This window comes from Ammospiza caudacuta, chromosome 22, assembly GCF_027887145.1.
Source record: "Ammospiza caudacuta isolate bAmmCau1 chromosome 22, bAmmCau1.pri, whole genome shotgun sequence".
In the NCBI taxonomy this organism is placed as follows: domain Eukaryota; kingdom Metazoa; phylum Chordata; class Aves; order Passeriformes; family Passerellidae; genus Ammospiza; species Ammospiza caudacuta.
In genome coordinates this window covers 1,345,570-1,362,265 of record NC_080614.1, presented here as the reverse complement: position 1 = coordinate 1,362,265, position 16,696 = coordinate 1,345,570, and the positions used below count along the sequence as shown (strand labels likewise).

At 50.5% G+C, this 16,696-nt stretch overlaps 1 protein-coding gene across 1 annotated transcript; it reads right to left on the bottom strand.

Moving 5' to 3' along the window:
* Positions 1–9,293: 9,293 nt before the first annotated feature.
* On the bottom strand, positions 9,294–15,403 carry LOC131567059 (thrombopoietin receptor-like). Its single transcript, XM_058818528.1, has 9 exons — positions 15,371–15,403; positions 11,293–11,449; positions 11,001–11,130; positions 10,571–10,743; positions 10,325–10,470; positions 10,005–10,183; positions 9,770–9,943; positions 9,560–9,651; positions 9,294–9,478 (listed from the first exon to the last, which is right to left on the bottom strand). Exons 1-9 carry the CDS (start codon positions 15,401–15,403, stop codon positions 9,294–9,296), a joined length of 1,269 nt encoding a protein of 422 aa, XP_058674511.1.
* Between the last annotated feature and the right edge of the window lie 1,293 nt (positions 15,404–16,696).

The following is a 16,696-nucleotide window of genomic DNA, read 5'->3' as shown; positions in this document are numbered from 1 at the left end:
TCTTGATACTTAAATCACTTCTCCGAATTTACTGACAAGAGAACAGGAGTGTCCTGTAGGTCCCTACTGGTCATTGCCCCAGGTTCAGGAGGAGACCCATGCAGAAAATAAGCCAGGACAAAACTGGGCTTGCAAAGCAAATTCTTTCTATTTGTTGCAGTAGCAAATAATACATACCAAGCCCTGCATTCCTAAAAATCTGCTGAGCAGGAGAAGGAGGTGGAGCGTGGTGCTCGGCAGCAGGGGCAGGTGGGCAGTGCACTTTCAGGACATCCCCTGGAGCAAAACCACGTGCATCTCATCCTTCTCACCCTTCCAGCTCAGAACCAGGCCTGGGATCTCCTGCTCAGGAGTGGAATTTCCCAGTTACAGCATCGGCTCACACATGGCTGGTGTGTGAGATGAGGCCATGAATCCAGGATTTAAAAGAACTGGAAGATTTAAAATTTTAGCAAGATTTAGTTAGGGGGAAAGAGTATAGCAAGAAGAGTAGAAATAAGAAGGGATAATTAATTTTTATCAGATAAGGTAGTTAAGGCTAGGGTAATATGTCACTTGCCTGTCTTTACTATGTTTAAAGAAGCGGGATGGGATGCGGATTTCTTTGTGACAAAGAAGAGGACCGTAGCCTGCACCTGGGCCCCGAAACTACAACTATAGCCAAGGGGTGTGAAAGCCTGCCAACACATCATAAGGAAAGAGGTCAAATTGAGGAAGACGTCTTGGCCTTCATCAGAAGGAGACCATTCCCTACTTTAAAACCCACCAACCCATTTGAAGTGAAAGACTGCAGAAATGTGAAGGAACTTTGGACTCAATTATAATACATTTTAATTCAAAGGAGGGTAGGCAGTGTTATCTAATGAATATGTGTTAGGTTTTTTGGGATTTATATGAATGTGTAAGATATTTTAGATGAGTAGAGATGAGAGAGAGAGCCAGTGGTTCTTCACGCATGTCTTTAGGAGACAACTCCTCGTGTGCCTGGCTGTAATTAACACACCACCTCCTACCTTTAACTGTGGGGAGTTCTATTCCACACCTCATTTGCTGACCGCGGCAGGAACGCTTCCCTGCTCCAGCAAGAACATCCGGGCTCTGGACGTCTCTGGGCGCTGCCAGGACATTCCTTTCCTGGAGGCACCTCCGCTCTCGGCTGCTCCTCGTGGGGGACAGACAAGACTGCTGGCACTGTGGAGAAAGGAACCTTTAACTCTGTATAAAGTAACCCGTAAGGCGTATGCAGGGGAAGGGCTGTTCACAAGTCACACAGAGATGTCCTGTGCACGACGTACGCCTGTGCAGTTTGGGCTTGGGTCTGGCTGATGGCAGAAAGGATTTGCTGTGTCAATAAGGACCTGCTAGGAATTCTGGGGGTGAATTGAGCAAATCCTGTTTTATTGCTGCTGTTTTTCCTTTGTGTTGTAGTTGTGGTTGTATTTTCAGTGTGTGAATGTTTGAGGAAGATGATGTGGGTGGATGCCGATGTGGTGTATGGTGTGTGTTGTGTTGAGAAGAGTGAGCTCTCTGTCCCCTCATAAAGAGATATTCCCTTCCCGGTGAGCCTGTGTGTGTGGACTTTCTAGTTGCAGGGATTGGTACTCCCTGTGACACCTGGTGCTTGGGTATACAGGGGGGTTGAGTGGTTTTTCTCCCACACTGTGGTCATTTGGGACTGCACGGTTGTGTTTGGGGAGATTTCAGGATTTTGTTTTCAACAAGTGCAGCAATTTATGCAGAAAACTACAGTGTGGTGATTTATTATGCTGAACTATGGCAGTTCCTTTCTACTGCCCCCCTCTCCGAGCATTTACAGTCTCCTGCCACGAGGAGGACACTCTCTTGCCTCCCCTGGACATCCTCTTTCCTTTCCTGGACACTCCCTTTCTCTCCTGGAGCTGTTCTCCATTAAAGCTGTGGGACTTTGGTCCCGGGAAGAGAGAGCGCCTCTCGTCTTTTGCTTTTGTCTTTGTCAGTGTCACTGGGCCCAGAGCTCGCCAAACTGATCCCCCACGAGATGAAAACTGACAAATGGTCCCACATACACAGCTCAAAAATTGGCCACATTTTTGATGGACTTCAGTGTTCGCCACATTTTGGAATTCCCTATTCCTACACAGGTCAGGCAATTGTTGAAAGGACGCACCACACTCTAAAACCATTCTACAACAAGAAAATGGGGAGTGGCCCAAGCAACACCCCAGATGAGGTTGAGCAAAGCTTTCTATGTCTTTATGTTTTTAATAGCTCATTTGCAGGAACTAATCCTCCAATTTTTAGGCACTTTTCAAACAGCACACAGGAAAAATTGAAAGAAAATCCTTCAGTTTTGATCAGAAACCTTGAGTTAGGACAAACTGAAGGACCATTTCCACTAATCACTTGGGGCAAAGGGTATGCTTGTATTTGCACAGGTGCCGGACCTAAGTGGGTCCTGGTGAAGGATGTGAAACCGTCTCATACACAAGAGCACACCGACAATTCCACCAGCAGGGAAACGAGCACGCAGACGTGAGCCGCACGGAGAAGCTACGGTGCATGCCAGACGTTCCCCGTTCAACCTGGGAAAGCTACAATTCTGGAGTTTGATGTTGATTTTTGGACTGGGAAAATGGTTTGTATCATAGAGCTCTTTCAGCAAAAGCGTGGTGTCCATTGTGTTCCAAAGAATTCTAAGATATCCAAATTTGTAAAAATTGAAGGTTAGAGGGACAGTTTAGTGCCCTATAGTTGGCCAGTCCCTGAACAAGCGCTAAAAGATTTGCTTGAGAACTGAAATAGATGGGGAAGCTTTTGCCAAAAAACAGCTGAACAGGAACATGGAGCTTGATCATATGATATACTGGCACTTGTTGGTTTTGCTTGCTTGCTTTTGCATGCATACATGCCTGTAGATCAACCAAAAACGAAGGTTTGCCTTGCTTTAGCCAAGTCAGCAGGCTCAGACACCGTGTGTTTGACCCATTTCAGCCCAGACAAATCCTTTGCAACACATCTGGTCGGTGTGCCTGTGCCAGCCAAGGAGCAGCCAATACCCAATCGTGACAAATATTGGTGTGAGGCTGCCAACGAGACCAATCCCATAACCAGCTGACATCACTGGGCCCCTGATCTTCTTAAAGCACTTTCTGAACCTCAAGAATTGGAATTCTTGGTTCATTGGTGATGGAATTTTGTTCTGAGTTTCAGTACCAGGGAGATCCACAGTTGAATGTTACTCCCCATCATCCTGAGGACAGATACTCCAGTTTGTGGTGCAATTGCAGTAGCCCAGTGCCCCCTAAGGGTGAAACTGCTGACGAGTAGATGACCTAGATGAGTCCCCACATCAATTAGCAACAGAATATTGGCTCATTTGTGGAGACAGAGCCTGGCAGGACATTCCCTCAAAAATTAAAGGTGGCCCATGTAGCATCAGACAACTCACTGTGATAGCACCTAACGTTAAAAAAGCCATCAAGAGAAAACACAGAGAAAAAAGATTTGCCCATCATTATAAAGAAAACTGTAATAGCAATTTCAGACCCTGAGGCCCTGCAAAATGAGGTAGATTGAATTTATTTCTACATCAACTTGCCTTGGGTGAGGCATTGAAACCATGACACCGATTGGGGTGTTGGCTGAAGAAAGAAGACAGTGCTACTTCCATTGCAATTAGTGACATGAGGACTGATGTTAGTGCTGTCAGACATGCAACCTTACAGAACAGAGCAGCAATTGATTTCCTTAGCAGCCATTCCATGTGTTCAGTGTCACCCCCATGTTCAACACTGTCACTGTCAGCTTTGACAGCTTTTGGACTGTGTTTGAGAAGTCAATTTTTTCTGACTGTTGAAGGGCTTTGGGGCCCAGAGTTCTTGTTAGGAACAAGGGATTAAGTGTGTGAGCCATGGAGTTGTTGGACCAGGTGTTTTGTCTAAGTGGTGAGAAGGGTTTCTTCCTTTCTGTTTCTCTTTCAAGGGGAATATTAATGTTGCCCCTGAGTCCTCAGGAGGGGAGCCTGTGGACAGAGCTGCAGCAGAGGGAGCTTTGCCTGGCACCGAGAGCTGTGGGAACAATCCCCAGGAGCCCGAGGAGCCTGGTAAGGACAGAGCCCCCACTGGTTTAGAGAGGGGTGAGATGGCTGCTCTGAGCCTGCCTCTGGCAGGGAGGGAGATGAGAAGGCTTGAGTTCCTGTCTGCAGCCTTGGTGCTTCCTGGTGCCTTGAGTTCAAATCCTGCACTGGCACAGCCTGCCTGAGCCCTGCCCTCCACGCTTCTCCAGAGGCTCTGACACTGAGTCCTCTGAGGGAATCCACAAAATTAGAGAGTTTTGGGAAAGCTGCAAAAGGCAGGTCTCAGATACAGCAGAACTGTGATTAGAGCCAAGCAGCAGCCGTCAGATAGGTCAGCAGAAAAATTATTTAAACTGCAGAAAAGCAAGGACAAATAGAACAATGGTCTGTGTATTAACGCTGGTCTAGAATAAATCTCCAAGCTACAGAAAAGTTTATCTAGCAAGATATTGGGAAGGTTGAAGCTTAATAATGGAGTTCAGTGCATTGTGTTTTAAGGCTTACAAGTTGGTATTGTCTTCAAAATAAACAAGCACTGTTTTAACCAAAGGTACCTGTGCTTATAGTGATTGGATCCAACTACTGTCAATATGCTTTTGCTTTGTGTGATTGGTCAAAAAACTTTTAAAGTAAGTTTTAACATTAAGTTCCTGGTCTGCTGCCTGGGATGTGAGCTGCTGGCATCTTCCCATTGTCATAACCACGTAATGAGAGTGATGCTGGAAAACAAACAGCTCGAGGCGCGTTCCTCAGCAGCCCCGGCCCGCTCGTGATTTCTACATAGCCCCTGCCAGCGTCAAATGGCACGGCTTGATTTGCAGGGCAGACAGTCTTAAACATCTGCAATATCCTATCAGAGTCCTAGTTTGGCTTCATTCAAAGAAAGGGGAGAGTGCACCTAACACTGACCACTTGTTAGGCAATATCTTCCACCTTGCCCTTGTACCCCTACAGAGAGGCTGTCTGCAAAAGGCCCAGAACACCCTCCAAATCTGCAGCAAGGCCAGGAAAAGCAGGCAGAGAATCTTTCTGTTATCAAGGTCCCCCTTCCTAGGCGACTTGACCCTTTCGACCTGACTCTCACTTGAGATCTACCCATGATAGAGCATTGCAGGAAAACACTTTAAAGGGTCATTAACCAGAACCTGCTTGGAAAGCAAGGGTAGAAACTCTTTCCCTCCCTGATGGGATGCGGGCTGGCAACTGCTGCTCTGAAGATGTGCAGCTGCTCCTGTCTGGAGAGGCCATGGAAGGGCTGTGATGGTCTACGGGAACCAGAGGAATGATGAGCTCAGGTTGGCATTTGAGCTTCATGGGAACAAGCAGAATGAAGAGCTCACAGTGGAGATGAAATTTGCCTGTGCCTGGCTCCTCCAGTGAAACCCCAAGAAGTCCAGATGAAGCAAACACCTTCTCCCAAGAAGCTAGGAAACCTCAGAGTCCTGAGCACCTGCACTTAGCCTGGAAAGGCCGGGAGGCAGCTCTAAATCCTCAGGTGAGGCAGCACTGAGGTCCTGGTATGAGAGCGCTGTGTAGCAGTGCTGTCCAGAGCCACTGCCAGGAAGTTCTGGGAGCTCCAGTCTATGAGATTCAGTTCTACAATTTGAAAGAGCAATGCAGGTCACACCATGCTTGGCTAGAGAGCCCTGCCCTTCACCCGTGCTGCTGCAGCAGGTGTGGGTGCACATGTGCACACACACACGTGCAGGTGAGGGGCAGCCTTCTGAGTGTCACTATGCCCAGCTGCTGGGGCCAGGTACCCTGCTCCAAGGCATCTACACTGTGCCCTAGACCACTGTCCCGCTAAGGCCACACAGGGACACTCCAGAAGGGGTCTGTGCTAGCCTGGGTACACCAAATAATACAGATAGCCCAGTTACACTGTCCTAGGAACAGCAATCCAGTGCAGAATGTTCTGGATGCCCAGCACTCAACCCTGTAGCCGACTTACAGTAGTCGTTGAACATCTCTGGTGCATCCAAGACCCGTTCTGGCTTTGAGGGAATATTTCTGCTATTCTTCCTGCTGGATCCAGGTGCCATTTTCTGACTGTAGGGCACTTTCAGCTTATTCTGACAGCCTGTGTGCAGGGGAACAGATTTGTTAACCTGAGTTAGTTTCCTCCCAGCTGCTCACCCAACTAGGAATCCCTTGGAGTGAAAATGAAGTCCTAAGAGAAACACTCACAAGCCTGCAGTGCACTAAAATCACTGGCAGTATGAACTGCTGAACAGGGGTGAGCTACAATTTCCTCATTCATGGAAACAAATTTGACAAACACTTGGGTTTTTGAATCCCAATATATTTAGTTGCAGTTTAAGCTAGAAAGTGCACAGAAGAGGGTTTGATGCTCTTACAGACTTCATGAAGGTTTGGAACCTGCAGTATAGGTGAAAGTTCACTGACATCTTTTCATAAAAATCTTTTCTTTAGGATTTTTCCCCTTCTGAGAAGCTGTGGCCTCAGCAACAAAAGGTAAACAATGGTTATCTGCTGCTGGGGAATGCAACAGGTGGATGTGTGATTGGTCTCGGGTGGATGTTTGGATTTACTGACCACTCAAGGCAGAGCTAGGTCTTGCTCTCTGCTGAGACACAGCCCTTTGTTTATTCATTCTTTCTCTATTCTTAGCTTAGCTAGCTTCTGAGAACTTTCCTTCTATTTCTTTTAGTATAGTAATAATGTAATATATATCATAAAATTATAAATCCAGCCTTCTGAACATGAGGTCAAGATTCTCGTCTCTCTCGCCACCCTGAAGACCCTTGCAAGCCCTGTAACAGGTGACCAACTGGCAGTCATAGCAACTCTCCTAAATAAATTCACTGTAACTGGTATGCCCTCCCTCGACCTCAGGAACCTTAAGAAAGGAGACTCCAGCCTGTACAGCTCTCAGAAACCAGTTGATTTCTCCTGTGACCACACACAGAGCCTCTGTGTTGCTGTTCCCCAGACCTGATCTCCCCTGCTGATTCAGCTCACACAGAGCCTGTATCACACCTTCTGGAGCATTCTGTGGTTTTCCTCTGAGGTGGAGGATTTTTGCCTCTTCTACATCAAAACCATTCAGATTCACTGCCCAGGCTTTCTGTTGCTCCTACAGAGACAAATCACCCTCAGTGCAATGCATTTAAAACAATTCCCACACTGCAATTTAAACAGACACCTAAGTCCCCTTCTCTTAGAATCTGAAGATGTTTGCCTGTGCTGCAAGGGTCAGTCACACAGAGGCAGGTCAAAGCACTTTTTCCTCAGACTGTCATACATCGTCCTGGCTCACATTTTCACACAATGGCAAATTCAGTGTCATTGCCAGTGGGAAAAGCCACAGCCACAAAGCGACCAAATGCTTCACAAACAGATTTCAGAAGACAGTGTAAAACATTCCAGAAGTGTTCCCTGTGGAGACATTGTCCTAGAATAGCTACCACCAGCAGTTTCACTTTGCATAGGCTCACAGCTTTGTGTTTGTGTTGCCTGCTACATTTTAAAGCCTCATTAGTCAAAAGCCAAATTTTGCTACCAGAAGCAGCATAGGCTTCGAGTGCATGGCAGTCTCTACAGCTTCAGTCTCATGCTAGGCTCCTGAAGCCCAGAGCTGCAAGTAGTGATGGCTGGGACTTGTCAGTCCCGTCTGCCCACTTGATAGAACCTCTTGTTCACTGCTCTGTAAAGGGGCAGGAAGGAGTAGCGGTTGTTGAAGCAATTGTAACTTAGCAACATGCTCACCTTCTTGGTAGGGGAATCCTCAGCAGGGTCATTCTCTTTGCTTAGGAGGAAATTTGCCATCTCCATCTGCATGGTGCTGCGTTTGGGAATGTAGCGATCCCCCCCGGCCTTTGTGGGGTAGCTTTGAATTTTGGATCCAGATTTACCTGCATTCACATATGAAAAGATTGTCTTACAGCTATTTAAAAGCCTGCATTAGAGCTTTCACGGGAGCAAACCCAACACTCTTCCACATCACACCCACCAGACAAGTAGGACTCTGAGGTCTCATGCCACACAGTCACAACTAACTTATATTTTCCTCCCTGCCACCAAGTTGGTTAGGGACAGTGTGATGCAACTCCTTGGGTCTAGTGCAACAATTCCAGAGTCCAGAGATAAGGGGAAGATACAAAAGCGCTCACAGGATGTAAAGCTGTCAGCTGACAGTCCTGCCCACACTCGTCCTAGCATACAGCTGTGCCAGCAAGGCTCAGCTGGGCAAACAGCAGCTCGCCAGCCCCAGTGCTCAGAGCTCTGCCCCTCATGCTGGCAAGGAGGTGGGTGGCTGTCAGGAGCACAGCCCACCTCCTCCTGCCTGAGCAGCAGCCGGTAGGGCAGCGTGGCAGGGAGCCCAGAGCCCCATGGCTACGGACAAGCAGCCTGGGCGAGGCTCCCGCACTCAACCTCTGCCGCCGGTGGCCGGCGCTCACCGGCTGTCGTGGACGGCGTCTTGCTGGAGCTGTGGGAGCGATTGCCCGGCTTCACGGGCCACACGCCGACGGGGCTGGGCCCGGGGCCGCTCTCCTTGGCCTTGCGCTGCCATGGCGCAGGCGGCGCGGTCGGGATCAGCGTGTCCAGCTTCAGCAGCCCGTGCAGGTCCGCCTCCAACAGGAACTGCGCCGTGGTCCTGCGGGCGGGCGGGGTTAGCCGTGCCCAGCGGCCGGGCTGAGCCTGCTCCGACAGCCCCGCCGGCCTCCCCACCACCGGACCGTGCAAGCGCTGCGGCCGCTCCTGCCCGCCAACGCACACCCCCACTCTCCCCAGCCGCTCCTCGGGACACTCCGTCAGCCGATACGCCCTCCCTCCCTCCGCTCCTCGGGGGTCCTTGATCAGACGGCACCTCTTCCAGCCGCTCTTTGGGGCTCCCTCCGATAAGCAACATTCTCCCTTCCCCTGCCCGCCTCACCACAGCCTCCCCGCTCGGGACTGCGCCTGCAGGCCGCCTCTCCGGCCCTGTGGCACGCTCACCTCCGCGGCGCCGCCGCCGCTCGCCCGCCCCGCAGCATTTCAAACGGCGGGCGGATGGGGCCCCGCTGGGCCGCTTCACACCCACCGGCCGCGCACTGCCCGGCGACGGCCGCGCGACGCAACGCGATTGGCTGAGCCGCGGGACGGGGCGGAGCGCTCCGCGCATGAAGTGAGGGGGCGGGAGCGGAGGCGGGACCAGGTCTTGCTAAGGCGGGGCGATCCGCGCCGGGGGCGCGGCGCCGCAGGAGGGACCAGGCGGGGGCTCGGGGGGAACAGGAGTTTATGGCGGGGTGGGGGCGGTCGTGGCTGCCCGCGGCTCCCAGCCGCTCATGAGCAGGTAGGACTGGTTGGCCATGTCGGTGCTGGACAGGCGGCCCCCAGAGTGCTCCGGCGGCGGGCCGGGCAGCACCTCCAGCAGGCAGGGCAGGACGGTCTCCTCTGGCGGCTGCTTTTCGAAGGCATGGCCTGGGGCGACATGGAGTGGACGGGGTAGGGGCTGCCCTTCGAGCTGCCCCCGGGAGCAGCTGAGTCGCCCTGCCCACCCACTGGCCTGGCCGTGCTTGCTGCTTTCCTGGAGGAAGCTGCCCAGAGCACGGTGCAGCTCAGGAACGGGCGGCCGGAGTTTCGGCTTCATGTTGCTGGGTACGCAGGAAGGGGCATCGAATTTACCCTCAGACTTGAGGTGCCCTAATGCCCCATGCAAGGTGCCCAGGCTTGGTGCTGGACCCCCCCGCCTGCCCCCGGCACAGCCCTTACCTGTAGAGGGAGGGGAAGGTGCAACACAGCCCCAGGAGCGCTGCTGAGAAGAGCAGCGGCACCACCGTAACACTGGGGCTGAGCCAGCCTGCATCGGCGGAGGAATGCCGGAACTGTAGCCTTTCCCAGAGCCACCATCTCTGAGCCCCTCGCAGCCCCCTGCCCCGTGCCCCCCTCCCCATTTCCAGCACTGTCTGCCTCTTGCCCTCAGCCGTGAGGCTTCTGCGGCCGCAGCCTCCAGCCCTGCCCCTTACCCGCATCGGCCACGGCATCAACCACAACGGGTTTGGTCCCGGCGCTCCAGCTGCCCGGGTACCACGGCCCGCTGGGTTGGGCCCGCACCTGCGCGGGGTAGCGGGAGCCTGGCCGCAGGTCCAGGACCTCTTTCCTCGCTGCTCGCGGAACCTGCAGGACCTGCGGGGCAGAGCCGAGGCGGAGGCATGGCTGCTGTGGGCTGGCACCAAGGGGCGGATCCCGCTTGGCCCGAGCCCGCGCCTACCGTGTGTCAGCAGCGGAGGGGGCAGCGCTGCTCGGGCTTCCCTGGGCAGGCCTTGCCTTCCAGTCATGGCTTTTCTCCATGGCATAGCGGACCTGGTAGTCCAGCTGCTCTGCAGGCAGCTCCAGGGGCGGCAGCCACTGCACGCTCAGCCGGCCCTGCGACACTGTTGCCTGCACAAGCTGTGGGGCATCTGTGAGCATTGCTGGTGTTGGGGATAGGCATTCGTCGCTCCTGTGAAACGGGACATGGGACACTGTGTCCCCTGTGAGCCAAGCAGGGGCTGCGGTGGCACTGGGACTCACCAGCCTGGTGCAGCCAAAAGGGCTCCTTGAAGTAGCTGAGTGTGGGCAGCATGTGGGTCCTGGTGACATTCACCAGGACAGAGATGGCACTGCCAGCCTTGGGCTGGAAAGTGCAGGCATAGGTGCCCTGTGCCCCCCTGCTTACCTCCTCGCACTGTTGCCATGCATCTTCCCTGTGGGAGGAGTGGGGAGCCAGTCAGTCTCACCAAAGCAAACCCACAGCCAGCATTCCTCCTGCTCTTCCCCCGGAAAGCTACTGCTGCTTGTAGTTGGAGGTGCAATGTGGTGAGGGGGTATGAGATTGGTGGTGGAAGGGCAGGACAGAGCAGGGCATGGGCAAGGGGCCCAGTGTGGGATATTGGGACACAGCAGGACCAGTGGTCTCTGGGATGTGCCTGCATGGGTGCCACCTGCCTGCCATGCCCCTTACCTTGTGCCAGCCCCGCTCGGAGGTGGCCGGTAGAGGAGCTGGTGGGAGCTGTGGGGCTCTGCAGGGTCCCAGCTCCACTCGCAGCGCTCGTGCCGCAGGTAAGGGGTTCTGCAGCACAGCCCGATGTCTCCTGGGCAGGGAGAGCCAGGACAGGGAGGGGGCTGCTTCCCCTTGGCCCCCCAAAACTTGGGAGTCACACCTTGCTACAACAGGACCCTCACCCCTGCAGCCCCAGGCGTGGGTGCCTCCCTGCTGTTGCTGCCAGCACCCTGCAGAGGGGATGGCTGCTCACCGGAGGAGTGGGGGGTCTCTGCAGCCAGAGCCTGTGACCAGGGCCCCCAGACGCCGTCCATGGAGGTACCGTCGGGCTTGCTGCACAGCTGGATGTGGTGCCTCACCCCTGGCTCCAGGCCCCGGAGCACCACCCAAGTGTTGGCCTGGACCAGCCTCTGCAGGAGAGGGGCCAAGCTGAGGAGCAACTGCAGGCTCCAAAGGCCCCTGCCCATCCCTGACACCTCCAAGGACCTGTCCCAGTGCTGCTCATTTCAGAGGGTGCTGCCTTGGTGGAGAGAAAAATCAATCTTCTGCCTTTCAGGGAGCTGAACGAGAAGGGACTCTTCACCATTCAACACCTGGCTGGGTCCCATTCAGAGGTCCTGCTTTGAAGCCTCCGTCAGGTTTTCTTGGCAGTTACCAGCGAGGTGAGAACATTGTTCTGAATTGTCCCCTATACTTCATACACGGTGTGTAGAGTAGGTATGTGCTTGTGTTGGAAAAGAAATGAAATTTAGCAAAATATTTAATTATAGTGAGTTGTGTGTGAACTGGTTTGTTTAAAAGTAGTTTTGTAGTCGCTGAAAAGTGTGTTGAGTTTTGTGTGTGTAACCTAGCAGGTAGTCTTAGGGATTTAATAAATAATTAAACTAGTGCGGGAAAGTAAGAATGCTAACGTGTCTGGAGGCAGCATACAATGCTCTTAGAATAAGATAAGCAGAGGATTAATGATCTTGTTTGTGAACCAAGGAATGTATCACAAGGGGTCTGTGACCAGGCAAGGGGAACGGGGAAACTGTTTCTTGGAGACTTTGTTATGAATCGCATGTATAAGAGGGAAGCACCCACACGTGAATTTGGGGGCTCGGATTTTGGGACGTGAGTCCCCCAGTTCCCCGGGCCCTTAATAAAGCACCCACAAAACTTATCCGAGTTTTGTGTCATCTATCAATCGGGCAACAGTTTTCTGGCGACCGCGGCAGGACTCCAAGGGCTGCTGGGGCGGTTTGCATCCTGATCCACTCCAAGCCGGCACCGAGCACTTCTCGGGGAGTAATCGGTCGTACCCGACACCCCGTGCCTGTTGGACAATTGCCAAGGTGAGCCCGAAGGTGCTTTATATTGGAAAAAGGTGATAATTGGATTTGGATTTGGTGGTTGGTAAAAAAGCCTAGGCTCCGGCCATAAGACGTCTAAGGACGCAGGGCCGGAAGTCACCTCCTGTTTGTTTTAGGGAAGGACGGCGAGAAGGTATATTGGTTTAAGGTATATTGGTTTATTGGGATTAATAGTGGAATTAAAGGTTGTCATATGATGTCTTTTAAAACTTTTAAAACCTTAGTGCAAGCCAATGGTAAAATACCTGGAAATACACCATTAGGTTGTATATTGAAACGGTGGAAAAGTGAGGGGTATTATCAAGAATTGGATAAAAGCAAAATGATAGATTATTGTAATCATTGGTGGCCTGAATATGAGATTGGGGAAGTGGGATGGCCGGTGAATGGTACACTGGAATTGGGGATAATGGAATCTTTGATGCAATTTTTAAGGAGAAATGAGAAATGGGATGAAATACCATATTTGGATTTGTTTTTCGTTTTATATCGGAAAGAGGAATGGCAAAAGGAATGCGGTATTTTTGTTTTAGAAGTGAATGATGAAAGGGAGTGTGTGGGATGTAAAGAAAGAAAGGAGCGTAATTTGTATCCTTCAGTCAAGGAAGATTTGTCTTATTGTATAGCACCTCCGAGGGTTCCGGTTGCTCCTAATGTGCCCCCTGCTCCCTCTGCGGATATAGCTATAAAAACGGGATCTAGTGAGAGTGATAGTGATGGTGGTGATTTAGAAAAGAATGAGAGTGTTAAAGGAACTCCGTTAGCAGGGCGGACTCACAAGGGAAGGAAGGGGCAGAAGGGGCCACAGTTAATTGCGCCGTTAAGGGAAGCTGTGGGACCACAGGGAGAAAGGATACTTATAAAGGTGCCTTTCTCCCCCGGGGATTTGGTAATATGGAAGCAATCAGCGGGGAGTTATCGGGAGGATCCTGAAAGGGTGGCAAGGGTGGTTAAAATGGTAATAAAGACTCAGAATCCGGACTGGAATGATTTACAGGTATTATTAGATACTATAATGGATTCCACGGAAAAGGAAATGGTTATTAGAGCCACTAGAGAAAAGGCTCGTGAGGAGATTCGGTTGAGACAACTAAATGAGACAGTTGATGAATTGGTACCAAGTGAGGAACCTAAGTGGGACCCAAACTCTACGGGAGGAATAAGGGCTGTAAAACGATATCAGGAATTGTTGGTGGAAGGAATTAGGACAGGAATACCTAAGACTATGAACTGGTCTAAGTTGTATTCGGTCAAGCAGGACAAGAATGAGTCTCCGTCTGCCTTTTTAGAACGATTAAAAGACATGGCTCGGAAGTTTACTAATTTAGATGTAGAGGATCAATCAGGAAAACTTCAATTGGCCTTGTTGTTTATGGGGGCAATCACAAGAGGATATTAGGAAAAAGTTACTAAAGCTGGAAGGAGAGGATACTAGAAGTTTGGATAAAATGCTGGAGGTAGCGTGGAAGGTATACAACAACAGGAAAAAAGAAACTGCAAAAAGACAACAAGCTAGTATTCTGGCTGTAATGCAACAGACAGGGGCAGGAGGAAGACCCATTAGGGGTCGAGGTCGGGGAGGAACTAATCGTGGACAGAGGGGGGTTGCCAAGAGGTCGGGGAGGATTTGGGTTTGCACCTAACATGGGGAGGTTGGATCCAAACCAGTGTGCGTTTTGCCGACAACTGGGACACTGGAAAAATGAATGCCCGGTTAGAGGAGGTATGGGCATGGGAAACATGGGATTAAGGACAGGTCCAATGGGGAATGCTCCTGTGGGAGGATTCACAGGAGGACCAGCAGAAGTCGCTCAAGCACTAGTTTTGGGAAACTATCAGAATCAAAGCTGACTAGAAAAGGATTTAAGGGTAGTTTTAGAAATAGATGGAAAGGATCAAGAATTTATGGTAGACACTGGAGCTACTTATTCTGTACTCAATAGACAATTGGGACCTTTGAGTGACACAACGGTACAGGTGGTGGGGGCAACAGGGAAGCTAGAGGAACAACCATTTTTACAACCTTTAAATCTTAGGTTTGGGGGGAAGGAATTAGATCACCAATTTTTGTATATGCCAAACTGCCCCACACCCCTTCTTGGCAGAGACCTGTTGTCCCGACTTAATGCGAAAATAATATTTGAAGGGGGAAGGGTGAAATTGGAAATACCTGAGGAACAAATAGCAGGCATTTTTGTAATCAAGGAAGTGGATGCCTCTCCTATTCCAGAAGAAATTGAGCAGGCTGTAGTACCCTGGGTATGGGAGTCAGGGGTCCCCGGAAAATCTAAAGCTGCGCAGCCAGTAAAGGTGGAGCTAAAGGAAGGGGCCCGACCAGTGAGGATAAAGCAATACCCCTTGAAGCTTGAGGCAAGGAGGGGAGTAGCCCCGTTAATTAAACAATTTTTGGCTCAAGGAATATTACAGGAATGTGAATTGGAGTATAATACTCCAATTTTTCCAGTAAAGAAACCTAATGGTAAGTACCGTTTGGTACAGGACTTAAGGGCTATTAATGAAATAGTGAAAGACATACATCCAGTTGTTGCTAGTCCTTATACCTTGTTAACATCTGTATTGGAGGAGTTTAAATGGTTCTCAGTGATTGACCTTAAAGATGCCTTCTTCTGCATCCCACTGGCAGTAGAGAGTAGGAAATATTTTGCCTTTGAGTGGGAGAGTCCTGATTTTGGGAGAAAGAAGCAGCTTATGTGGACGAGACTCCCACAGGGATTTAAATGCTCCCCTACTATTTTTGGAAACCAACTGGCCAAGGAGCTGGAGGAATGGAAGATAACCCAGGTAACAATATCCCCATCCTTGTATGTAGCCCTGCAGTACGTGGACGACATTTTTCTGGCTACTAAGGAAAGGGAAATGTGCGTGGAATTAACAATTAAATTACTCAACATGCTTGGCCAAGCAGGGTATCAGGTTTCTAAGGAAAAAGCTCAATTGGTCAAAAATAGCGTTATTTACCTCGGTTGTGAGATCACACAAGGGCAGAGACATTTGGGAGTAAACCGAATAGAGGCAATATGTGCTATTCCTTTGCCTCGTAACCATCAGGAATTGAGATCTTGTCTAGGAATGGTGGGATGGTGTCGACTGTGGATCATGAATTTCGGTCTCCTAGCCAAGCCACTATATGAGGCCTTGAAGCAGCATCGGTTGGAGTGGACGACACAGCAAAAGAAGGCCTTCCAGGAATTGAAGCAGGCACTAAAGGAGGCCCCAGCCCTAGGACTCCCTGACCTGACCAAGGAATTCCAGTTGTACGTGAATGAGAGGCAAAAACTGGCATTGGGGGTCCTCACCCAGAAGGTGGGATCCTGGAAGAGGCCAGTGGGATACTTCTCTAAACAACTGGATTCGCAGACCCGACCTAAAGGATGAACCATTGGAAGAACCTGAATGGGAACTATACACTGATGGATCCAGTTTTGTCGAGAATGGGACTCGCTATGCCGGGTATGCAGTGGTAACATTGGATCAGGTAATAGAGGCAAGGGCTTTGTTACCTGGAACTTCGGCCCAGAAGGCAGAGGTAATTGGACTCACCAGAGCCCTGTATTTGAGCAAGGACAAAAGGGTTAATATCTGGACAGATTCTAAATATGCCTTTGGTGTGGTTCATGTACATGGGGCATTATGGAAGGAAAGGGGGCTTTTGAATTCACAGGGAACCAACATCAAGCACCGGGAAGAAGTGCTACAGCTACTGGATGCGATACACAGTCCCAAAGCAGTTGCAGTAATGCATGTTAGAGGACATCAGACTGCGGAAGGAGACGTTTACAGAGGAAATCGATTTGCTGATGTTACAGCACGCAAGTGGCACGGGAAGTATGGACTCAAATGGCATTGGTACCGGTAAGAACAAATCCGGCTACCCCACACCTGAATCAGGAGCCCAAATATTCAATAGAAGATGGAAAACTAATAAACTTGCTAGGGGCACAGAAGAATCAACTTGGGTGGTACGTTACACCAATGGGACAAATAGTGGTACCTACCCGCATAATGAAATTTATTTTGGAATCAGAACATAATAAATGTCATTGGGGGGCAGAGGTATTGGTAAAATTTTTGAAGAATGAGATAATCTCTAATCAGATGTTAACAATGGCAAAAAGAGTTAATGCAATGTGCCCGGTATGTTTGAAAAATAATCCAGTAGTTAGGAGACAAATACAAATGGGAAAGTTGCAAGTCGGGCCACAACCAGGAGATTACTGGCAAGTTGATTTTTCTGAATTGCCTAGGGCACAGGGATACAGATACTTGTTAGTGTACGTATGTACA